We start from the raw sequence: 25,362 nt of genomic DNA on the forward strand, positions 1-25,362 counted from the left end.
GGTATTGGGGCAACATATTAAAAAAAGCTATAAAACCCAATAAAAAATAAATCACCACATTTTTTTAAAGACAGAACAGGTGATTGATGCTCTACAGCTTATCATGGAGGTTACCAAGTACTGAATGGTACCTTAAGAAATGATTCAGCCGGTGAATGTGCAATGCTTTTGTTACATCAGTTCATAGGGGTCCAAACCCACCTCCATTACTAACACAAAAGGCTGTGAATTTTCAGCTTCTAATAACACCATTAAACTTGTAAGCTGCACCTCTGAAACTGCACCTGGGGTTCTCATATCCTCCCACTCTGATATTAAAAATATTCTGTGCATCAGCTGTTATTATGCATGTAAAAATGACACAAAGAGAAGCTTTTTCCACAGGCTCATGCTGACACCAACGCCCTTATTCGTTTTAACTGTAGTATGAGGATTTTTGTCCAGGTAACCATAATCACTGAGAAAACAGAGCTTCAATGGCTGAAACTATTTAAGCTGTGTGCACCCTCGCTAAAGTTTTTTAGGAGTGCATTTAAGAAATAATTATTTCCAATAACATCTTCAGTGGAGTTAGAAAAAGTTGTCTTTGAATCCATATTAAAGTTTTGACAGTCCGTAGCTGTGCTCAGAACTGACTTTTGTTAGCCTGTTTCCATAGTCAGTCCCTGCTCCTGAAGACTATAAATTGTCAGTAAAACGTAAAGTCTTAAATTAAGCATAAAGGACAATTCTTAGGGCTGGAAGCAATAAAAACCTTGAAATCCTCTGGGATCACTCTTAAGCTTTCTGCTCCAGCTTGATGGTTTTGGTGCATAATTGGTACATTTCTATTAGCCACTGTCTGTTTAGTGAAACTGAAGTTATTATTACAAATATTGGAAATATTCTCAACAGTTTTCAATATAATATTCAAAATACCAGAAACTGAAGGTAAAGCAAACAACCCGTCTGCCCAGACAAGTCAGACGGACTTTATCTGCCTCTCCAGCAGAGTGACAAAACCTGTAGCTAATGGGAACATGGTACACATGACTTAGCTTGTCTTTACTGACACTGTCCTTCTACACAGTCCACCCTGACACCACTATAAACAAAATCACATATCCCACTTCATCTGATCGACTTCACAGACACAAACTGAAGCAACTAAATTAGGAGAAAGGTTGTGCTGTGTTGCTGCTTCTCAGTGGAGAGAAAGGCAACTTCAAAGAACAACTTGAATGGCCTGCTGTCTCTCCCTTAATTATTGACTAGGAAATTAGCCTTAGGCAACTAGTCTCCAGGTTAAGCCTCAAAAACCAGGAAAGATGAACCTGGGCCATAAAATAGATAAAGCTACTGCAATATGGGTGCAAAAATGATTGGAAACCATTCCCAGAGGAGTTAGTAAGGGTTGAAAGGGTTTACTAAACGCTAGTCTTCAGAACTCTTCCAGGTCTTAGACTCACTCATTCTTAGAATCTTTACTGCTGAGCTGTTTTGAGAGCATGCTTATTAAATTTGCAGATGACAGAGAGCCAGGAAGGTCTGGAAGTAGAAGGACAGGACTTGTACTCACTCTTGACCAACCAAAAAAATGGGTTGAGGAAATCACATCACACTCAGGTAAAGGCAAGTGCAAATTATCCCACTCAGGAAGGATGAATACACTGAGGGGATGGTGCAAAGTTCTGTAGAAAATATCTGGGGTGCAGCAAAGTAGGAGTCAAGAATGTTGTATTGTCACAAAAATTTAAACAAGCCCAACACAGACCAAGGAAAAGGAAGAGGGAAGGGACACATCAAATAGGGACATAAGTACATTTCAAATGAGCTGCCAGAGGTCTGGAATTCCTATGGAAATACACAGTATTCACTCAGATAATAAGTCTGGGTGAAAAAAAAAGACATATCTGGTTATGTGCCAAAAAAAATGGCACATGCCAAAAACAATGTCTAAAAATGCAGTTACCAAGGACATAACAAACAAAGCGACTTTCTACTTGTCTACAGAAATAACCCTGCCTTTTATATCACATAACGTCTTCAGGTAAGAAGAAAAGTTAAAATCTCTTGTGCTCGTCTTGGTCATTTACCTGTACAAATAAATATTTTCTGTGTTCTCGTGGTGTTTTCAAAGTACAAACATGTTATGCCTTTGAGGATCCTTATTTTCCATTTTGTATGAGAACATGAGAAAAGCATCCTCTTCTGTTCAGACTGTTCAGTTCTGACAGTGTTAGCTGGCTGTGCCCCAGAGAGGCACTCCGTGCCATGCAGTTAGCCCAGCAGAATGTCTTGCTGGAGTGCCTGTGTGATTTCATCCTCTTTTCACAGTAACCAGAAAACTAAACTAACTCTGATTTTGTGATCTTCCATCTCTCTGGTTTCGTGTGAGTGCTGTTCCTTCTGATAAGTCTGGCCATCAGTAACGCTTCTTCCTTGCTAACAGCACCCTGAAAATTATACTGATGTGTAAAAGACATTAACTGCAAATGTGAAAAGAAACATCGAAATGTTTTTAATACCCCCTAAATTTGAATATTCTAATCAGTCTCTATTAATGGCTGTATCTGCCATGAGAAAGAATTCACAATATGCAGGGCTTACACAGCCGAACTGTGGCACCTCGTGATGTCCTATGATGCATTTAAGACATGCAGCACTGTGGTACTCAAAGAACTCCACGGTTCACTAGGAGAACAACTTAATTCAAACAAAAGGCTGTGAATGAACACTTTGGTGTTGCTATAGTTTTATGACACAAATCAATAAAAACCTCTTGCCTTTTCTACAAGCTCTTAACTTGCGGCAGGTGAAGCCAGCAGATGGAACTGGCAGGATATAAGTCACAGAACATGCATTCTTTTTGTAACAAACATATTTAGGCTGAAAATATGGGACTTACATCGTAATTTTAAGGCTTTGTCTATTATTCAGAGGCAAGATTGGGGGTTGGAACTAGATGATCTTTAATGTCCCTTCCAATCCAAGCCATTCTATGATTCTATAAGAGTCTTCCTTTGTAAGCTTATACAAGAAATCAACACCTGGCTAATATTAACTTCTGTACTTATTAAAAAATAGTAATTTGTGTCCTGAAAGCAGCACATTTATGGAAACAGCCACTGCCTGGAAAACCTATGCTTACTTCATAATAATGTATTTTCAGTTTCCTTAAAGGTGTTTATGTAATGTTAATTACAGATCAAAGATAATATGAGGGATAATACTGGTTATGTTATTTAAGGCTATACTGGCTCAGATTGAGAACTAAAATGACCTTAAAGAACTAGTTTCAACTAATCAGGTGGAAAGTACACAAAGCTGACAGGAACCATAAAACTCATTATCAATAATCTTTACTCATAGTTTGACCTTATAGGATTGAAATATGCACTATTTATATTCAGTGAAAGTAAGAATATGCACTTTTTTCCCCTAAAAGACATGACATATTGTTTATGAATTGAATTTTAGATTGACTAGTGTAAAAATCCATCCTACCTGAGTACAGGAAAATAATTCATTATTAGTAGTAATTTTGAAAAATGAATGAGAGATGGAAATCCTGATTCCAGCGAAGCTGGTGGTGTTCTATCAGTAACTGAAATGCACTGTAGATTTAATGTTAACAGGCCAAACATGAGTAAACTGTCAAAGAATGCAGAAGAAAACCTGACATGTCTTAATTACTGGAAAAAAAAAAGGCTGAGTATGTGATTTGACTTTGAATTACTATGTGTTTATTATATCTCAAATTATTACATGTATACATTATAAATACATACTGAGAATGCTTGTGAGATTTTTATTTCAAAAACGGTGAGAAAAACAGCTGAAGAAGCTTTTAAGACATGGCACTTGATCCAATGTCCTCTCTCACGTGTCTGTATGACCTTGTGACTATCCATGAGACAATGTGGGATTGCAGTTCTGCAAAAGAACAAGGTGCATTTGTTAACTTCACAGCTCCAGGTGAAACAGCCACCAGTCCACATCTATAAAACTTCTTGCTTCTATAACTAGTTCAAGCAGATGAAAATCTTCCATACAAACCACCTATTCTTTCCAAATGGGCTCCTCCAAAGCTGTGTCATTGCCTATAAATAACTATTATCATGTGAAATCTAAACCTTTCTGCCAGTAAGCAAGCACTTAGAAGAATAATGTATTATGCAAAATTAAATCATATGAATCATTTTGCAAAATATGATTTTTAAGTGGGTACAGGCACTTCATATATTATGCAAAGAACAGAAATGTTCCTTTACCTATCATGCTATATTTAGGATTTTTTTTTTATGATGGAGAAATAAGAGATGAAAGGATGGGGATAAAAAAGCAGCTGCAGAGAGACACAAAGAGAGGCTTAGTCCTAAAAAGAAAAAAAAACAATGCAAAGTTTATTTCTAAGTGTTCCAGCTAATGTGATGTACATAATGTGACGTGACGGTCCAGATCACATAATGAATTATTCCTTCTCTCCCTTAGAGTACAATTCCTGGAGTTGTGTGGTTTTCCAGGAATCTCATTTTTTACCTTAACAAAGATTACACAGTTCTACCTCTTTGTCTTGCAAAAAACCCCACCCCTCCACACTCTAAAAATGAACAGCAAGGGTTCAAATGCAAATACAAACTCCCCAGTGCATTGCTGTTGATACATAGAGCCTTTTAAAACAAAACTGTCTTTCCGTGTTTGATTTTCAAGCAGCTGCCCAAGCTGGGCATTCAAGGCCAGGCCCTGCTGACTGGTGCCCAGCCTCCTGCAGGAGAAGCCGGATCAGGTCCCAGTGAGACCACAGCTCCCTCAGTGTGGCTCCCCCAGCCCTCAGGACATAGCAGGGGAGGGAACTGAGGGCTGATGGACACAGTCACAGAGTATCCTCAGTTGAAAGGGATATCATTATATCCTGAGTTGGAAGGGATCATTAGAGTCCAACTCCTGGCCCTGCTCAGGACAGCCCCAAGAATCCCACCGTGTACCCAAAAGCGTTGTTCAAACCCTTCTTGAACTCAGACAGGCTCGGTGCTCTGACCAAGGTGCTCCCTGGGGAGCCTGTTCCAGTGTTCAATCACCCTCTGGTGAGAAACCTTTTCCCAGATATCCAAAGTGAACCTCCCATGACACAGCCTCATGCCATTCCCTTGAGTATGGCATGTTACAACATGGGGGCACCGAGACAAACACCCACTACCTTCTTTCCAGCCTGGGGCTTCCACGAGCCCTTTGCATCTCACACGAGCAGTGCCACACCTCGAGTCCTGTGTCCATTTCTGGGCCCCTCAATTCAGGAAGGACATTGAGGTGCTGGAGTGAGTCCAGAGAAGGGCAACGAAGCTGGTGAAGGGTCTGGAGCACAAGTCCTGTGAGGAGCTGCTGAGGGAGCTGGGGTTGTTTAGCCTGAAGGAGGCTCAGGGGAGACCTTACCACTGTCTACAACTGCCTGAAAGGAGGGTGTAGCGAGCTGGGAGTCGGTGTACAAGTGACAGGACAAGAGGACATGGCCTCAGGCTGTGCCAGGGGAGATTTAGGTTGGACATGAGGAAGAATTTCTTCACAGAAACGGTGATTAGACATTGGAATGGGCTGCACAGGCAGATGGTGGAGTCACCGTCCCTGCAGGTGTCTAAGGAAAGACTGGACACGGCACTTAATGCCATGGTCTAGTTGACACGGTGGTATTCGGTCATGGGTTGGACTCGATGATCGCAGAGGTCTTTTCCAACCTAAATGATTCCGTGATTCTGTGATTCCGTGACAGTAGGAGAGGGAGGGAACGAGGGCGTCTGCGAAGGCGCGAGGGGAGGGCGGAGGGCGCATGCGTGCGGCGCCCGCCGAGCCGCCCCTGCCTGGTGCGCGCGGACGGGGAGCGCGAGTGTGGGCAGCGGTGACGTGATGACGCCGCTGTGCGCGTGTCGCCAGCCGCGCGACCCACGCACGGTCCGCCGGGCTCGTGCCTGCTCCTCCAGCCGGGCCGGCGCGCGGGCGGGGCGGAGGCTCCATCCCTCCTCCATCTCCTCCTCCTCCTCCTCCTCCTCCTCCTCCTCTTTCTCTCCCTCCTCCTCCTCCTCCTCTCCGTTCTCCTCCTCCTCCTTCTCCTCCTCCCCCTCCTGCCCGGGTCCCCTCTCCGACGGCCCGGCCCCTTCCCCTCAGCGGAGCGGCGCCTCCTCCTCCTCCTCCTCCTCCCGCTCCCGCTCCCGGCCGTGCCGGACAATAGGGGCGAGTGCGGCGCGTGTCCCTTGGCGCGGCCCCCGGCCCTCCATGCGCGGCGCGGGGCAGCGGCGCTGACAGCGGCTCCCGCCGGCGGCAGCGCGCCCGAGGGCGGGCGGGAGGGAGGGAGGGAGCGGCGGCGGCCGCGGGCTGCGGGCCGGGACTCGCCGCCCCGGGCGCTGACAGAGCCGTCCCGCTCCGCCGCCTCCCCCCAGCTCCCGCCGGCGGCTCCCGCCGGGCTTTGGCGGCAGCGAAGCACAAAGGCGCGGGGCCCGGCGCGGCCCGGCCCGGCCCCCCGGGGGGCGCGGGGGCGGCGAGGAGGCGCCGGGCCCCCGCGGGGCTTCGCCGCCGGCCCTTCCCCGCTGCGGGGAGCCCTGCGCGGGCAGGTGCGGCGGGCGAGGCCGCTGCCCCGCGGCGGGCCGGCGCACCGAGGCTTCGTCAATGGAAGTATGTTACCAGCTGCCCGTGCTGCCGCTGGACAGGCCGGTGCCGCAGCACGTCCTCAGCCGCAGAGGGGCCATCAGCTTCAGCTCCAGCTCCGCACTCTTCGGCTGCCCCAACCCCCGGCAGCTCTCGCAGGTAGGCACCACTACCGGGCCCGCAGCCCTTGCCCGCCTGCGCCCCAACACCGGCGGCGGCGGCGAGAAGATACAGCATTTAATAGATTTATGGCTGGTTATTGCCGATCTTATCTCTGTAGTATTGGTTGCGATGCGATTGGTGAGCTCCTTGGGCTTTATTTCCACGGCCAGTGGATTATTTGTTTCTTCTACAGTTTTTAAGCTAGGGCTGTTTTCTGTCCTTTTGGTTTTTTTTTTTAGCTTGGGCTTTCTTTGAGGGGTCCAAATTTCTTACGGGATTACCTAAATCTGCAGCGACTTTGCTGAAATGGTGAACATGCACTGCAGTGTTTTATTTGGGATGCTGTGCTTTTTCTCCCTCCAACTACTGAGACTTGGCAATCCGTCTAGAAGGAGACAAAGATCCTCGGCTTTTTCTTTTCCATGGTATTGTTCCCTGCCCACGTTACATCAGTCACAATATGAACTGCACTGTATTTAGTTTCATCTGATCGTGTTGGAAATACTACGAAAAGGGTCATTATGACTATCAGGACAAAAGGCAGGTTTTTCTTGTGAACACTGCCCTAAATTCTGAATGTGCATTAGTATGGTTTCCCAGCACCCAGTGATAAAATTATATTCTAGCGGAAGTCTCTGGAGAAAATTATGGTGGAAAGCATGTTTTGGTGGGGAGTCAGCCCATTTTGGCTTCTAAGGATTTCCTATATCGAGGTTGAAAGGTCTCCTTAAGTGTTCTGAAGTATGTTGTCTTCACAGAAGATGCTGTCTTTGCTCTTTTCACGTGTAATGATAATTTGTTTTCCGTACATTTTTGGTGTATCTTATTACATTATCCTACTTTTTTTTCATGACTTGCTCTTCTTCATATATGCATATGTAGAAATTACAGACCTGTCAGTCACTTTTGGCTTTGTCCCTGGTTTGGTAGCAGTGAAGCTCTCTGTGTGTGTGAGTGTTAGGCACGTATATTTTTGGACAGGAAGAATCAACAAAATACTGTGTTAATGACCAGGAATGCATATGGGAATAATTATTAGCAGGCAAACAAAGATGGACGTATGTTGACAATGCTTTCTTCCCCGAATATAAATGTAATAATTGACAAAAACTTTGCTTTTATGACAGATTAATTTTCCATGTAGCAACTCGGTTAGGATCTTCTCCATTTGTAGTGCATGTTCTGAGTTGTACTTGGTGATGGTGAATTTCCCATATTTATAAATTGTCTTGAAAGTCCAGCCTAATGTAGCACGTTTTGTTCTGTGCAAATAAGAGAAGAGCCTCTCTTCTTTGAAGCATTCATGGTTTTCTGAAAAGGAATAGTCAAAATGGGCAAGGTGATATGTTGTATTCCTTCCTATATGGTCTCCAGAGCAGGTGACGCATGAAGTGTATACAAACTTATCAATTTAAATATGGTATTGACATTTGAATTAGGGTTTTTTCCCCCCCCAACTTTCAAGCTTCTCAATGGATTCCTTGTTTTCTGACCAATATGCTGCAGGTATATTAGTGAATTACAGGAAAAGGTGCTTTAATAACTTGTAAAAAAGGGAAACTATATGTGTGCTTGACCAAGTAGTGTTTTGCTTGTATAAACCAAAGAACTAGGTTCATGCATTAACAAAAAGGAATTAGGATATTTAAGTGAGGAAGCCTTTGTTATTATTTGACTTCTGATTAGAATACAGCTATGTTTTGCTGGCTTTACGTGTTTTTTTCCTTTCCCTGAAGTCTTCTGCAGACAATATGATGTGAATGTCTACCTCCAGTCACAGGCTGGTGTAAATGATGGACTAAAGAATCACCAGTGACATTAATGATTCTATGTAACTCCTGAACTTTTTGTCACCTTGCAAGTCTTCTGTAAGACTCAGAGTATTCCAGTTCCATTGCTGTTCAGAGAGGTCTGAACCCATACTAGTCTATCGTTTTCAGTCTTCTGCTGCAGCCAACTTTGGGCAATAGGAGTAAAACTGGAGATGTGTACTCAAGAAGTTGGTATTTTACAGCTAATACGCATTTAGCAGGTTTTCTTAAAAAATGTAAGGTCTTGAAAACTGAATTCCCACTTAAGAGATTAAAACTGAAATGATGGAGTCATAAAATGTTTTAGGCTTATCCTTTCAGCAAGGCGGTATTTAACATAGGAAACACGTGTGAGGTAAATGCATGCTACATTAGACATATCTAATTTTGGCAGTGCTAAGTGGGCAAATATCTATCTCTGTATATATTAAGTGAAATTTTGGTTTTGTTAAAGTTTCACTAAATGGATTCAAAATGGGCTCTGTGTTGCCTTTTAAAACTTAAGTAAAGTGATGCAGCGAATGACCTCGAGAATTCTGGTCTACTCCTCTCAGCCCCAGGAAGGATAAATTGTACTTACAGTGTTATTAGCAGATGTTTGTCTAATCCGTTTGCTTAATCTGTTTTTTAAGATATAGTCTTATGAGATGAGGTGAGTTGACATAACTCATTATTGATGAAGGTTAAAAGTCCTGTCATTGGGCACATGTTGTTACTACTTCCTCTATGCCATCTCTGATGCTTATCAGGTGAAAACTAACACAAGTAGCAAACTGGATAGCTTCCTGCCACCTCTTTGAATAAAATATGCTTAGTGAAGTTTGTCAGAACTGATTTAAAGAAAAAGATGGTACCACTAGTATTTTGAAATCCATAAAAACCTCAAATAACAGAAATTATGCAAACTCACTAGTCAGTTTTTCTTAATAGTGCTTAACTGCTCTTGTCATGAGGTCTTTTTTAATACTGAATTAAATCTTTCTTGTGGTGATTTATATCTTTCACGATCCCCAGTAAATGCAGATAAGAGCTTATTCCTTTTTCTTTGTAGTTTTATGTATTAATTATTTCCCTGTAGTCTTATTTTTGTTAATTTCAAAGTTTTTACAACAGAAATAATGAAAGCAACATCTCTTACCTGAAGGTTACTTGTGATGTTTATTGTTCAAGTCCAGTCAAGTGAAAAGCTGCTATTGTATGGGTTTATACAATTGTTGGAGTTAATAATTTTCTTTGAATGTGAAACAATTTTAAATGCTAGTGGTAAAAGCTGTTTTTAAGGGCACTTGAAATGGGTAACTGGTGAAATGACCAGGACATTTCATACAAATGGGATTGAATTTAGGTTCACTGTGAGATCAAGTGGATGTTAAGTAGTACCTTGAATCATACACTTAGGGTGTTCATTCCAAATGTTACAAAATTATGTTTTTCAAATTAAAGCTGAGCTTTCAGAGAACAAATTTTGATTTATTGCTTCATCTAGTTTTTAACTTGTGTTGTGGTAATAGTAGTAAAAAAGAATTTCTAAAAGTGTACTTAGTGTGAAAATTTTTAGTCTGTATTTTTTATGAATAAGAGTTCATAATGAAAACCACTTCACAAATATGGCTGCAAACACTTTTAAATTGTCCTGTGTTGCACTCCCCCACCCTCCAAGCTGAATTGACATAAACATATCATAAATGAATAAGAGAACTTTGGCCTAACCTGCTGTTTTTGACTCATTTCTCTCCCTCTGCTTTGTAACTGGTTCTGCAGTTTCTTCAGTTCCTCCAAAAATGACATCAGTAGTATCTAATAGCAATGTCTGAATAGAAGTAAAGTTCTTGTTTTGTCCTTAAATGATTGAAATTGATGATGGTAAAGATGTCTCCTAATGATGAAATTGCACAAAGAGGGAATGGAGCACATAATAGAAGACTCCTTTTGAGTCTCAGAAAGGTAGACACTGTCTCCACCTGAAGCACCAAGTATTGCTGTGTACCATGTACTGCTCTTCGTGTTTGATAAGCCAGTTCATTATTCTTCTTCATTCCTTCTCCATTTCATGCATTTAAGCAATATAGCATCATGCTTTGTGACTTCTCATATGTTATACACCTGAACAATAGACTGTAGATCGTGCACATGGAATCCTAGATTTGACTTGGAGGATGAAGTGGAGAAAAAAGTCGCTAAGAGCAACTGGAAATGTCCTGCATCGGTGGATTCTTCAGTGAAAGGTGTACACTTCTGAAAAATGTGTTCCCCAATATTAACCAAATGTTTTGGCCACCTTTTGCTGTGTAACTTTTCACTATTTGTTACCTGATGTGATCCAAACATGTTTTACTCTGCATGTAGCATGACAAGTTACAAGGCAGAGTTGAGAGGTGTATTTATATGGTCTGAACATAGACATTGGTCTTTAATTCCATGGTTGCACCTTTTTGCTGGGAGAAATGTTGGCGTGACCTATTTTTCCGTTGCAGCTGCTCATTTCTACTCCTGTGTTTTCCTTTTAGTTTTGTCAATGTCTTTTTTTTCCTTTTTTTTTAATCAGGTTATTTTTCAGCCTTGGATGACTCATAGTACAGTTTCATAAATGATTGTGACTGTTAGTAAGTAGGAAGCAGTACACCACAATGCTAGACCAGGAATAATGAGCAGTGGAGAAACAGAAGGAATGCCTAACGTTGGCCCTACTACTGAATGTGAAACCTTACCCTAAACCCCTTTCTTTTCTTATCCACTGTTTTTCATAACTTTTCTTCTATACCCTTCTAAACCTCTTCATCAGTGTTTCTCAATTGCTTGCTCTTTCAGTAGTTTTCTCCTGCCATTTCCTGTATCTCTGCTGCATGAATAATTAACGAGTTGAAATAATGAAATAATTTTCATGTTGTGATTCCTAGCCTCTGGAATTATTTCTGTGTTGCTGCTATGCTTGCCATTCCCTTCATCTTGTATTTATTGTGTCTGGTTGCTGAGATTACATCTATTCATATGAGAGGCAGAGACTGATTCTACACACAGCACAGACGAGTTCTGATTGAGGCTTTCATGCACTACAGTAATTTTATGTGGAGGTTCATTTTTAAAATGCTCTGAGTTTTATTACCAATTAACTTTTTCATATATTGTAATGTAAGGCAACATTGGTACTTTCATTCTGCAAAGATCATAGCAGCTTATTTCATGGCCTGTAATTGTCTATGTAATATCTAAACAGAATAATAGTTTAAACTCCCCTTTAATTAGATTGTCTTAAATCCCCAGAAGTCAATTCTTCTTTGTCCAGATTGTGTGATAGTATGTATTGTGCTTTGTATGAACTTCAGTTTTCTTGTACTATCTCTAAAGAGAAATTGGTTTGAAAAGAGATTGTGGTTTTGTGCCCTTTAAGTTGTGAAATATTGAATTTCAACCATAAAACAATTTTACAAGAAGACAGCATTAGTATATGAATATTCAGTGTTCTATATGAACTAATTATGTAGTAATAGGATGCAAATACAGGTTGTTGGAATTAGTGTTTTGAATGGGATGTCTGTTTCAGCAGCTTTTCTTAAAGCAACTCTCTATTTGCTAAGTAAGGCTGTTTTTTTTAGGTTGTTTGAGAAAAGCAACAGCATCCAAACTAGGTTAATTGTGAGTCAGTATGGTAATATGCTCAATTTTGAGTTAATAAAATATCACAGAAATAATGTAATTTCCCGACACATCTGTTGTTCTGCAGTTTTGGCTTGTGGAAAACAATGTTGAGGACGTCTGCATTTTGAATCTATTTCTTCCATTCTTTTATTTTCTGCAAAGCCTACGGTGGAAGAAACCCATGGTAATAGAATGGTGATTTGTTAAAACAATTCTTACTCATGTCAGTGACCACTGGCTTACTGTTTTCTTGTGTTTCCCTCATCACTTGGTATCTACAAGATTCCACTGGTTTTCTGCTAACACTGTAGATTTCTGAATGTATTCAGTAGTTTTCTGGCATTGCGAATCTCAGATTCATGGCTATATTTCCCAAGTCCTGCTAGGTTATGGCTCAGATATGTGAAACACGTTTTGGATTGGACTAAACATGTTATGTTTGTATTTGCCTTTATTAAAAATTCACTGAACCTGCATGGAAATAGTGAGTAATTTGACAGCTCAAATTAGTTTGATGGTTTGCCTTTTTTTTTTCTTCTCCCAAAAGTGTGAAACCAAAGTAACTTGTTTGTCCTTTACTGTGTAAATCTTAGCTAACATACATCAGCACTTTCCACATGTGAATTTGTACAGTGGGGTGTGTAAGATACAAATTCATGTATCTTATGATATAATTAAAGGAACGCAGTGTATTCTGTCAAAATATCCGTTCCTTGTAAATGGAGGTCTGAGGATGGGCGTGCTAAAAACTTGAATCTTAATCTCAGTAATCATACTACATAATGCATTTAGTGCAAATAGTCTTTTGTGCACATTCACAGGTAAATGAAATGTTCAATTCTTCTCAAGAAAACTCTTTTGTATAAGGAAATAGAAATACTTGGTGTGGGCATGCACATGCATGTAGGGTCTTACAGGAAACACGTGTCTGGGACCAGGAATTGAACCCAGACCTCTCAAATTCCGGTTCAGAGTTATGCACAGAAATCCTCATAGGAAAACTTGGAAGTGTTTGTCTTTCATTAGATGTGAAGTTTTCCTCAGTTTGTTCTGATTATGTCATTAACAAGTAACTGCAGTGTAAATAAGCACCCTGTGTAATCCAGCAAGGCAGCCGGCCAAAGACAAAATATTTTATTAGAAAAATGCAGTTCTAGGAAACTGGGTTTACGGTTTAGTTGGGGAATTGTTTATTTGTATGTTTGCATCCTAGGTGTATTGAAAGGAATTTGTAGCCAAATATTTTGTTTTCTTTCTGGTTGAAAATAAATTTGTGGCTGTTATCTCACCTTCCCTGCCCTCCTCTCTTCCATACCCTGAGAATTTTTTACTTCTGTTACAGCAGTCTGACTCCTGTTTTCCTCCCACTTCCCCCTCTTTCGTACACCTTTGATATGGCAATCCTATTTATTATCTTTCTGACCACACTCCCACAATAATTATAATTAAAGAGATTCTTGGAGTCTGCTTTTCATCGCAAGGTAGAGGGTGAATTCTTTTCTCAGCTCCTAGCTGAATTTGTGAAGGAGCCAAGATTTGCAGCAGGCCCTCCTCCTCTGCCTGCCTGAGCATCAGAAAGAGTATGCTGCAATGAGAATAATAAAGAAAGCTCTGTATTAGCAGAATATTTTACTATTTCTTCCACTCCTTTCTGCCAGATGAGGTATGTGGAAAGAAAGAGACTGTTTCCTTTACCAGTGATAGGGATTTTTTTCCTATCTCTCTCTGCCCCCCAATAACAGACATAGCTGGAGGCAACTCTGACTAGTAAAACTGGATATTTAATACATGTGAAACACAACGTGTTGCCCCCTTTAGGGCAAGGGGTCAGTTCTATCCTGAGGGGTAAAAAATGTTAAAGGAAAAGATACAGGAACCTATTCCAAGGCTGTGAGGGAAAAGTTATAATGGGAAGCTTGAGAGTTCTGTAGGTGGAACAGGAAAGGTGTAGTAACTTTGTGTGAGATTTCTGTCTGATGTGATGGTTCTTAGTTGTCTTAAAAATGGAGTTACATGTGGTGTTAGGATGGTGGCAAGTGATTTCATGAGGGACTCAGTTATACATCTAGATCACAAAAAGTTAATACTCTTGCAAAAAAGACATAGAATATTATGGTCTGGTAGTGGAGGAACAGTAGCTGTCATGGGAGGAGTGACACTGGCCAGTGTTACTTCTTGCTTTGTGTTTGTAGCTAATTTGCTCCATATATTGATGTCGCAGTTAATGGAGTGCTGAGGAGAAGGTTTCACATTTAGTCAGGCATGAACTTGTACTTCCATTTTCTTAAACTTTCCAGTAAAGTTCATGTGCCACAGTAATCTCCTGAAATGTGTATGTGTGGCAGGGGCGTGTGTCTTGTCAGTAGTGCCTTATCTTCTCTTTTGGAATGGTAGAGTCCTGTAACCAGTTTTCAAAGAGCCTGGAGTACTTAAATTTCCTTGATTATTATCTGTGGAATTTTAGACTTTAGATTTCAGCAACTGCAATAATTGAGCTCTTTTTGGTATTGGGCAAAGAAAAATCTGTAGTTTTTTTTCCAGCTGCAAGCATGGTGTGAAGCAGCTAAATAACAAATATCTATGTATGGAAGTAAAGTTGAGTTTTCTTTGATGTTCTTGTTTATTATGAGAGATCCAGAGAGTAATTTTATGGAGTTTTGTAGTCATTTCTTCTGCTGTAAAGTCTGAGCTACATTTTCTTTAGTGTGGTGATAATAGGAATTTCCGCATTTTTTACTAAATTTATACAGTATATTTAGTCAGCTTTTCCTAACTTGTTTTCATTTGGACAAAATAAACTGATTATGTCTTTGTCTAGATAAAACATCTAGTATATAGCCCACAATTTGATGGGGGAAATGGGAAAACTTTATGACCTGATTTAAAAAAAAAAATCATCTTGAGTTTCTTTACCTTGAGAAACTCAGAATGTCACAAATACTTTAAAAACATTGTTGTCCCCTCAATGTTTTTTTCCCTTCTCTTTTCAAAAAGGATATTAGTTCTCTTCTGCATATAGTCCCCCTGCTTATATCTTTGTCACTTCAGGTTATTGCAAGAATTTTGCAACCCCCCATAAATGAAGACTAGAAGTTAAACATAGCAAATTGCAGGTACTAAATTCCTGAACTTTTGCTTGCGGGGAATGGGTTGGACTTGTACTTTGTGATCTGTATTGAGCTTTAGGCCCTTTTAAGGAGGAGAAAGGCTTCTTGAATGGTTGACGCTATGGTTACCTCATGGTTTTTTGTGTGATACTATGGCACTATATTATTGCCAGTGCCCTTCCAGCTTAAGTTGAGGTCTGAAGGGATGTTTTTTTTGTCTTAGTAAAAGGCCCTTGCTTAAAATTCTCCACCTGTCACCTTTTGATACAATAGACTGTGAAATAATCAACTGTGCACTACAAGGCTAATTATTTTCGTGAGATTTGTAGGAAAGACGATTTGAGAGCATTAGATAAGAAGTTATTATTCATGATTGGCTGAATAAATAAGACTATTATGACTAATGAAGTTTAAGTTTTTTTTCTTCTTAATATTGTTGTATTTTATGAGAACACAGTGTAGGAAGAGCTATATGCTGAAAACTCTGATTGTATTGAAAGCCATTTGCGATCCAGGAGATCAGATTTTTTTTCTTATGGTAAACATGGCAGAGAGTCTGATCAGGGTAGGAGGAGATGAAGGTCGATAAGCTGAAGAATACATCTTGAGTTTGTTTCTTAGTGTAATAAAACATGTTACAGAAGTTTTTTGTTTCTGACACACCTCAAATTAAGATTGTTAAAGTTAAGTACAATGGTTTTTGTATTTAATGTGTCATGAAAAATAGGAGGTTAATTTCTTTAATTCTGCCTTGTTTGACACTTTGTAATGCTGTGCTTGTTGCTTGGATGTTGATGATTACTGTTGACAGGAGCCACAGTTTTTATTACTATTCCTATTTTAAATGGAAATTCTTTTTCAGGTAAGAGTTTTATTTAATGTCTGCAGTCATAGTTGCAAAGTGCTTTTGGTGTAGCGTAAGCAGTATGGCTTGTGCAGTAATTGCTTTTAGCTGTAAATCTTTACTCCTCTAGTGCTGACATTTGCACTCCTCTGACCCTGCAGAAAGCTGGTTTTCCGAGCTGGAGTAGCAGAAAGCCCTTTAATTTTTGTAGCAGTAATTTTCTACTGCTTTGTCTCTCCTTGGCTTTCTTGCAGGATCTGAGGAGTGCTGGTGCAAGGGAAGGAACAGGAATGTGCAGGCAGGGGCCGCACAGTGTGTGGCAACACTGACTCAAGTTGTTTCCATTGCAGTTGGAGGAATGTCCAGAACGCTGACAACTGTGTTGAATTATTTCACTTTCTTCTCAAACAGGAGGGGGCTGAATAATTCCCTGGTGTTATTCGAATTAACTAATGCACTGTATCAGATTTTTAGTACTCCCAAAGAAGCACTGTGCACCCATATCTTTTATATATTCTTTTTCTTCACAGAGCTTCAAAATCTGTAATTTCATCTCTATTAGATGAATCCATGGTTCAGTGTATTTCAGATATTGTATAGATGTGACTCAGTGGAAAGAACACTTTAAAAGGACTGTTGTTAACTTTTGAACAAATGCTTGATGAAGTATATTAAGTCAAAAGAATCTATATTCTTATTTTTTAACTGTAAAACATCCAATTTCAAAATTTGGGTTAATAGACTTCAAAATATGAAGTCTTTTGTTTTTTTCATCTATATGAGTAGTACATATAGAAATAACGTTCAAATGAAAGGTTATTTTCATGTAAAGCTGAAAGCATCTTTATGCATTTTTTTTAATGGAATGTAGCTATGTTTGTTACAGTTTATAAATGAAATGTGTGAGAACATAAGGATCAGTCCTGTCATTTGTCTTTGAGAATTGTTTAGCATACCTAAAAGGCTTGCTAGTGTGTGTTTTTATGTGGGAGTCAGTGTATATGTGTATATATATACACACACATATGAAAATAAATATATAGATATATATATGAAAAGATGGTATCTGAATAAGGATATGCTGGGTGCTGCATAGATTCAGAGAGGAGAAAAAAATTATATTTATTGTACCATTTGCTACCATGTTGCCCTGTGTCCATCAAATCACAGGACAAAATAATATCCTAAATATAACAATTTTGGGAATATTTATTGCTTTCACTTGATCTTTCTAAGCAAGAAGTTTATACTTATTAGATTGTACTTATTAGGTCAACTTTATCATCTACCATAAGTTTTTAGAAGCTTTTGGTCAGAATGAACAATAGATAAAGACACATTAGTTTTAAAGTTGTAAGTGCTTCAGGATGATGTCAGATAACTGTCATAGAATCATAGAATCAGCTGGGTTGGAAGGGACCTCCGAGATCATCAAGTCCAACCCTTGATCCACTACTGCTGCAGTTGCTAGACCATGGCACTGAGGGCCACATCCAGTCTCTTCTTAAAAACATCCAGGGACGGAGAATCCACCACTTCCTTGGGCAGCCCATTCCAGTGTCTGATTACCCTCTCTGTAAAGAAATTCTTTCTAATATCTAACCTAAACCTCCCTTGGCACAACTTGAGACCATGCCCTCTTGTCTTGCTGATAGTTGCCTGGGAAAAGAGACCGATGCCCACCTGGCTACAACCTCCTTTCAGGTAGTTGCAGAGAGTGATGAGGTCTCCCCTGAGCCTCTTCTCCAGGCTGAACAGCCCCAGCTCCCTCAGCCTCTCCTCATAGGACTTGTGCTTGAGTCCCTTCACCAGCCTTGTTGCTCTTCTCTGGACCTGCTCCAGCACCTCAGTATCCTTCCTGAACTGAACTGAGGGGCCCAGAACTGGACACAGTACTCCAGGTGTGGCCTCACGAGCACTGAGTACAGAGGAAGAATCACTTCCTTGGACCTGTTGCTGATCCAGGCCAGAATGCCATTGGCCTTCTTGGCCACCTGGGCACACTGCTGGCTTGTGTTCAGCTTCTTGTCAATCCAAACTCCCAGGTCCCTTTCTGCCTGGCTGCTCTCCAGCCACTCTGTCCCCAGCCTGTAGCACTACCTGGGGTTGTTGTGGCCAAAGTGCAGGACCCAGCACTTAAACCTCATCTCGTTGGAGTCAGCCCAACTCTCCAACTTATCCAGGTCCCTCTGCAGAGCCCTCCTGCCTTCCAGCTGATCGACACTCCCCCCAGCTTAGTGTCATCTGCAAATTTGCTGATGATGGACTCAATCCCCTCATCTAAATCATCAATAAAGATTAAACAGAACTGGGCCCAACACTGATCCCTGGGGACACCACTAGTGACCGGCTGCCAACTGGATGCAGCACTGTTCACCATCACACTCTCTGGGCCCAGCCCTCCAGCCAGTTCCTAACCCAGCAGAGAGTGCCCCTGTCCAAGCTGTGGGCTGCCAGCTTTTTCAGGAGTATGTTGTGGGAGACAGTGTCAAAGACTTTGCTGAAGTCCAGGTAGACTAAATCCACAGCCTTCCCCTCATCCACCAGGCGGGTCACCTGATCATAAAAGGAGATCAGGTTGGTCAGACAGGACCTGCCCCTCCTAAACCCCTGCTGGCTGGGTCTGATCCCTTGTCCATCCTGTAGGTGCTGTGTGATTGCACTGAGGATGATCTGCTCCATAACCTTGCCAGGCACTGAGGTCAGGCTGATGGGCCTGTAGATTCCCAGGTCCTCCTTCTGGCCTTTTTTGTGGATTGGTGTGACATTCGCAACTTCCAATCATCTGGGACCTCCCCAGTGAGCCAGGACTGTTGGTAGATGATGGAGAGTGGCTTGGTGAGCTCTTCCACCAGCTCCCTCATCACCCTTGGGTGGATCCCATCTGGTCCCATAGACTTGTGGAGATCCAAGCAGCTCAGTAGGTCCCTAACTGTTTCCTTCTGGATTACAGGGGGGCTGTTCAGATTCTTATTTCTTTCTACAAGCTCCAGAAGCCAGCTGTCCTCAGGACAACCTGTCTTATTGTTGAAGACTGAGACAAAGAAGGTGTTAAATACCTCAGCCTTTTCCTCATCTTTGATAACTATATTCCCGCCCGTGTCCAGTAAATGGAGGTTTTCCTTGTCCCTCCTTTTGCTGTTGATGTATCTGTAGAAGGACTTTTTGTTATCCTTCACAGAGGTGGCGAGATTCAGTTCAAGTTGTGTCTTCGTCTGTAATTTTCTTTCTACATGACCTAACTATATTCCTAAATTCTTCCTGAGTAGTCAGCCCTTTCTTCCATAATCAGTAGGCTCTCTTCTTTACCCTAATTTCTTTCAAAATCTCCCTGTTCAGCCAGACTGGTTGTCTTCCCTGCCAGCTTGCCTTTTGGCACACTGGGACAGCTTGCTCCTGTGCTTTTAAAACTTGCTTCTTGAAATAGGTCCATCCCTCCTGGACCCCTTTGTTTTCAAGGGTTTTTTCCCAGGGTACACTCTGGACTAGTCTTCTGAATAGGCTGAAATCTGCCCTCCGGAAGTCCAACGTAGAGGTTTTATTGACAGCCCTCCTTGCATCCCTGAGTATTGAAAACTCTATTATTTCATGATCACTGTGTCCCAGGCGTCCACCGACCACCACATCTCCCACCAGCCCCTCTCTGTTTGTGAACAGGAGGTCTAGCGGGGCTCCACCCCTGGTAGGCTCATTTACCAGCTGGAGCAGGAAATTATCCTCTATACACTCTAGGAATCTCCTAGACTGCCTCTTCTCCACTGTGTGCAGTTCCCAGCAGACATCTGGCAGGTTAAAGTCACCCACAAGAACAAGGACTGGCGATTTTGAGACATCCACCAGCTGCTTGTAGAATAATTCATCACCCTCATCATCCTGGTTGGGTGGTCTGCAACAGACTCCCACCAGGATATCAGCCTTGTTGGCCTTCCATGATTCTGATCCACAGGCACTCAACCTTATTGTTACTGACTTCAATTTCTACAGAGTCAAGAGACTCTCTAACATACAGAGCTACCCCTCAACCTCTCCTACCCTGCCTATCCCTTTTGAAGAGCTTGTAGCCACCCATGGCAGCACTCCAGTCAGGTGAGTCATCCCACCACGTTTCCGTGATAGCGACTACATCACAGCTTTCCTGCTGCATGATGTCTTCCAGCTCCTCTTGTTTGTTACCCATGCTGTGTGCATTGGTGTAAATGCACTTCAGCTGAGCTGCTGATTTGACTCTTAACTTGGGCTGCCCACCCTTGGGCTCCTTACTGGAGAGCCCAGTTTCAACCCCTTCCCCCTTCAAACCTAGTTTAAAGCCCTCCTTATCAGGCCCGCCAACTTATGGGCTAGAGTCCTTTTGCCCTTGCTAGATAGATGAAGGATTGTTCTTTCTAGCTTTTTTTTTCTGTTTTCCCTTTCTGCAGATTCCTTTTTGTAATATACCTCCTTCAAAGTTTGTAGAGCTTGCCCCAAAGCATGTCTTAAGCCAAGGACAGTCGCATGGTAATAGCTGACTCTCTGTGTTACTGAGTTGCCAAGTCAAACAAACTTGGCTTGACCGTGTACATGTGTGCACAGTTGTTCAGCCATCCGTTTCTGCTGAATTTAGTAGAGTGCACATTATGCTGATTATGTTGATTGGCAGAATTATTTTGAATCCCAGCCTGAAGTGCATTCAGTTCTGTTGGAGGTATTTGTTGGTGGGTTCCTTGGGGGCCTCTGTGGAGCCCAACGCTTGACTTAGGAGTAGTGCCTTGAATTAGGATGCCATATGTGGTCTGCATAGAGGAGCACCATGAGAACATTCCTGGGAATTGTAAACATTCAAGGAGATAAAATAGGCTCTACTGCTGGTACGTTTACTGGATCATGATAGAAGAGAAAAAGCTGCAGAGTAAATGTATTGGCTTCCGTTTCACACGTGCTGGCATATGAGAAGAGAACTGATCAGTAGCGGATCATGGGTCTGCAGATGAAGTAAAACTTGAGGATAGAAAAGGTGATGTGTATGGGCATCCTTTCTTAGTAGGTTTTCATCTGTGCTGTAGAAGACACTGCGTAAAGGTCTTACCCGAAATTTCCTTTCTAGTGTTTGTGAATACAAAGAACAAGGAGTGACAAAAGGCAGTGTATGAGAGTTGTGCCATCAGTGCCTTTTGGGGTTTGTTCCCCTTGGGAGAAGGTAATCAGATAATCTGTGTGATGAGCAGGATGGCAGAATATTACCTCTGCGTTTCATGAGATTGTTGTGAAAGCAGTATGGTTTTGTTGAAAGCACACATTGATTCCCATCTGTTTCATCTGTTGCATTTTCTCACCTCTGCTGCCCGCTTTGTGGCATTGCTTTCTTCATGTTCCTTCATGGTGGCTTAGGCCCACATACAGCCTCTCAAAACATTCCGTGAAAGTTTCGAGTGTCTTTATGAGGCCCAGTGCTTCACTTCACTGTGAAAGTGCCAGTGAAAATAAGTTTGGTAAATAAAGGAGATGGATCTATTGCAAAACTATAGAATATTTATTAAAATAATATGTAATAACTTTTTATGCAGGTCTCTGCTCTTTAGGAATTCTACTAATTTATGCTTTGAGAAAAAGAAGGAAGTGGCTCTTGTTTGGAGGAGAAAGCTATGGACTTTTAAGGCTTTCATGGCCACCTAGGTGTGCATGTGCTGTCATGTGGTGGTGTATGCTTTCATCCCTACGTTTTGTGAAGCAACATTCTCTGCTGGCTATGGGCTGTGCCACTAATTCTCTGCAGGGAGTGAAAAAAGACTGTGCTGCAGAGGGTATGGCAGCTCCTACACGAAACAGAGAAGCCTCCAGTGAGGCAATAGTTGCTGAGTTAAAATTTCCAGCATTGAGCTTGCTTCTCAATTGTTTCTTCAGTGCCTCTGTATCAATTTCCTCATTCTTGTTGTAACAATATGGTAGCCTCTAGCACTATCAGAGCAGCGTGAGGGCTCTCACTCTTCTGTTCCACTGCTCTTTCTGCTTCATGTCCATCAGGTCTGTGATATTGTCTCATAGGTGCTATAATTATCTGTGCTCCCTGTTTGGTCCCCTGTGCTGCTGCTTTGCCTGTGATTCCAGTAGACTGAGGACTGCTGTCTACATGGAACTGGGATAAAGGGGCTGCATCTGAGGCAGTCGTTAGTTAAAGTGAGTTGGAAAAGGGAGGATACAGGAAAAGAGACAGTCCTGGTTTTGGAAGTGGGCCTCATTCTACTGAGTGTTCAGATGGGGAGTATGGTTACAGTTTCTGGTTTCTGGATTTTTGTCTGAAATCTGACTTTTCCTGTGACTGCTGTGAATCTTCTCAACACCCAAGTCAACCAGTAGAGTACAGGCCTGAAGCGGCTTATAAAATGGGACTGTGAAATGTGCTATTGTCTTTAGTGCACAGTTCAGTGGTTCAGTTCAGTGATTAGAAGGGGTTTGGTAAAAGCACCAGGGCAATGATATCCAGAGGACTTAACCACAAAGCTACTTAATTAGATGCATAATGAACTGAAATAATTCAAAGTCAGGTTTCATCCCATGAATAAACTGACCTGGCAAAACTCCCTTATGTGCAGAAAAAAGAATTAATGTATATAATTGCAGTACTTTTTCAATACCTTCTTTTTTTATATTCAATCTCAGGTATCCTGCAGGTTTTTTCTGTTTTATCAGTCCATGGTTCTACATTTTGTAGTTCAGGAGAAAGAAACACATTAGTGAAAATTCATTGGTGCATTCAACAACGTAGTGTTTGGGTTCAACAAAGATGGGAGATCTGCAGTTTTCAAGGCAGATGGCTTTGTAGTTAAAATAGATATTTAGTGACGTGATTATATTCTTTAGTTTTATAGTGTGCTGATCTAAATGTTATGTGAGTTTTACCCTATGTAAATACTTATTTTTTCAGTTGGCAATTCTGAACTAGTTGTGTGTGTGCTAGTGAGTTACGCTTACTTGCCTGAAATGTGCATTTTAAATTTTTCTCTGTGCTGTTATGAAAAACAATGTTACAATAAGAAGTCGAAATACTGTTAAACTTCTACTCAAGTGCTGAAAAATTGTGCAAGGAGTGTAGGTGAGATAAGGGACTTGTCATCTCTGCCCTAACAGCAGTGACCTCTCATGTCCTGTGTGATCTGGTTGAAGGGTGCTGCTGAAGTGTCCATCTCCTTCAGCATCTCTGTTCCCATCTCAGCTATGCAGATACACAGAATTGTATCCCTTCACTTAGCTGTTTTTGGAATCTTTACTCTGTCACAGATTCTCTTTCCAAGCCTTGCAGACTCTTCTATGGGCTCCTTTGTCTACCATAGAATATGATAGTTCTGCTCCTATACTTTTGAGGGGAAGAGGGACTTACGCTTAGGGGAAAAGGATCTGGTCAGTCTGTAATCCTTCATGCTGCTGTTTGAGACAGAAAAAGGTTGAGAATGAAGATAAATATTTTGGGGTCTGATGTTGCCAGCTGGCGCCCAGAACTAGTAATACAGAATTACTGGTGCAGATACTGTAATAGGCAGTAGTACTGGATTCCTTGGTGTTCCTTTCACTTTTAACTGCAGTGTACTCATGTAGTGTATTGGTTTTTTACTGAATGAAATTAATGTTTAGGCTTATTTGTGAAAAATTGCTCTGTTAGATAAGGACATGTCTTTGATAATAGCTCATTTATGCTGTGTCTACAACGCTTATTTAAGCCTCCAGCAGCAACCGTGGGTTATTCTGATTACTGGGTATGTTTTTTGCTACAGAGAGAAACAGTGGTGTCTTTTAGCTCTTTAGACTACAGAAAGCATCTCTGGTTGGTGGGCTTTAAAATAAAATGTTGTCTTGGTATTCCATAGGCGTTCAAATGCTGTTGGTGTGATAAGCAAGTGCATTTATCTTTCATGAGTGTTCACCTTCATGAGTATATTTTAAGTATTTAGTATCAAATTATTCTGTTTGACTTTTTAGTAGACATACTACTAAGGAAAGGACTGCCAAGCTGCTTGTTTTTAAAGGTCTCAGGCAGTGTTTGAATGAAGCTAGCTAGTAGACAGATGCATAAGGGCTGTGCTTGGTAATGCTGGCTCTTTCTTCATCACACTATGTGAAAACTGCAGTAATTGGTCCTTTATACTCAGAAAATGAAGCACTTAAAGTTTGCATCTCCTACTTTTTGTCTAAGAATGCTGGTTTATTTTTAACTTTGCAACTTTAACTAGAGTTCTTCAAACGAATATGTGTTATTTATAAGTGTGAGCTGTGCTTTTTGATATACAGAGGTAAAATATTTCAACAGTAGTGTGAAGGAGAAAAAAACTGTTTGAATGTGTAAAACTAGTAGGAAACAGAGGCAAAAGGTATACCTGAGCCTGTAATTTAAAAGGGAAAAAATACTGAGGAAGGAGGGGGATGTTCATGGGTAGATGTTTCAGATATTTGAGATAGGACTTCCTATATAGTGGTATTTAAGAACTGTGCATTTTTTACTCTTGTCCTTTGTTTCATTGTTAGGGTACAAAAGGTGGCTCAAGTGCAGCCCTCTGGTTTCTGTTGAAAGTGGTAAAGGGACAGACTGGGTCATTCATTTGTTCTCTCTGTCAGGCACACTCACAGGCACACAGCTTAACAAGAAATAAAGGCATTTGAAAATGTTATATGTGGATGGACAAGTTTAGGAGTTATGAATTTTAAATTGTTCTACAACCGTAGACCAAATTATGGCAAAAGGGTGCCTTCTTAAAGATGATTAAGGAATTATAAGTAATTCTAAGAGCAGCTCTTGAGGCCATGGGGCACGAATTAATTCTAATTAGCCCATGGTGGAATGTGTCATTGAGGTTTTTAAAACTGGCTGTTCTATATGGTAGATATCCCAGCATGTTTTTCGAGATGTTTCGCCATGTTAAAATCCACACAACACCACCTGGAGGGTTCTTCTTTAAATTACCAGTCTGCTTTGTGATGTGTATCTCCAAATCCAGCTGACAACTCAAAGCTTTGAACATCTGCAGGGACCACATTACATAAGTGTGTTGGCACCAACAGCGGTTCCTCCCACGCATTTAAATGAAGCTGGTATGGATGTACTGTATCTTTTTAATCAGCTTTGTCCGGCCATCTAGGTGATTTGTCTTTGGAAATGATGTCAGTTACTTAAGAATTTGCGGTACCTCACACACTGGCAAGGAAAGTGCGGTTGTAAGGAACT

General features: G+C 41.3%; 1 protein-coding gene and 1 long non-coding RNA gene across 5 annotated transcripts in view; one reads left to right on the forward strand and one right to left on the reverse strand.

The window, feature by feature from the left end:
• Positions 1 to 3,702: 3,702 nt before the first annotated feature.
• Positions 3,703 to 5,830, reverse strand: LOC135412905 (uncharacterized). Its single transcript, XR_010430012.1, has 2 exons — positions 5,180 to 5,830; positions 3,703 to 3,915 (listed from the first exon to the last, which is right to left on the reverse strand). It is a non-coding gene; the product is annotated as an uncharacterized LOC135412905 (long non-coding RNA).
• Positions 5,831 to 6,023: 193 nt separating this feature from the next.
• Positions 6,024 to 25,362, forward strand: part of PDE7A (phosphodiesterase 7A) — a 77,732-nt gene continuing 58,393 nt past the window's right edge. For 3 of the 4 annotated variants that reach the window (XM_064651789.1, XM_064651803.1, XM_064651798.1), the window contains exon 1: positions 6,024 to 6,774. In XM_064651789.1, the coding sequence (XP_064507859.1) occupies positions 6,637 to 6,774 (138 nt within the window). In that variant the 5' untranslated portion in view covers positions 6,024 to 6,636. The remainder of the gene's footprint in view (positions 6,775 to 25,362) is intronic. The other variant, XM_064651816.1, reaches the window with a different exon arrangement.

Source organism: Pseudopipra pipra, chromosome 1 (genome assembly GCF_036250125.1).
Source record: "Pseudopipra pipra isolate bDixPip1 chromosome 1, bDixPip1.hap1, whole genome shotgun sequence".
Lineage (NCBI taxonomy): Eukaryota > Metazoa > Chordata > Aves > Passeriformes > Pipridae > Pseudopipra > Pseudopipra pipra.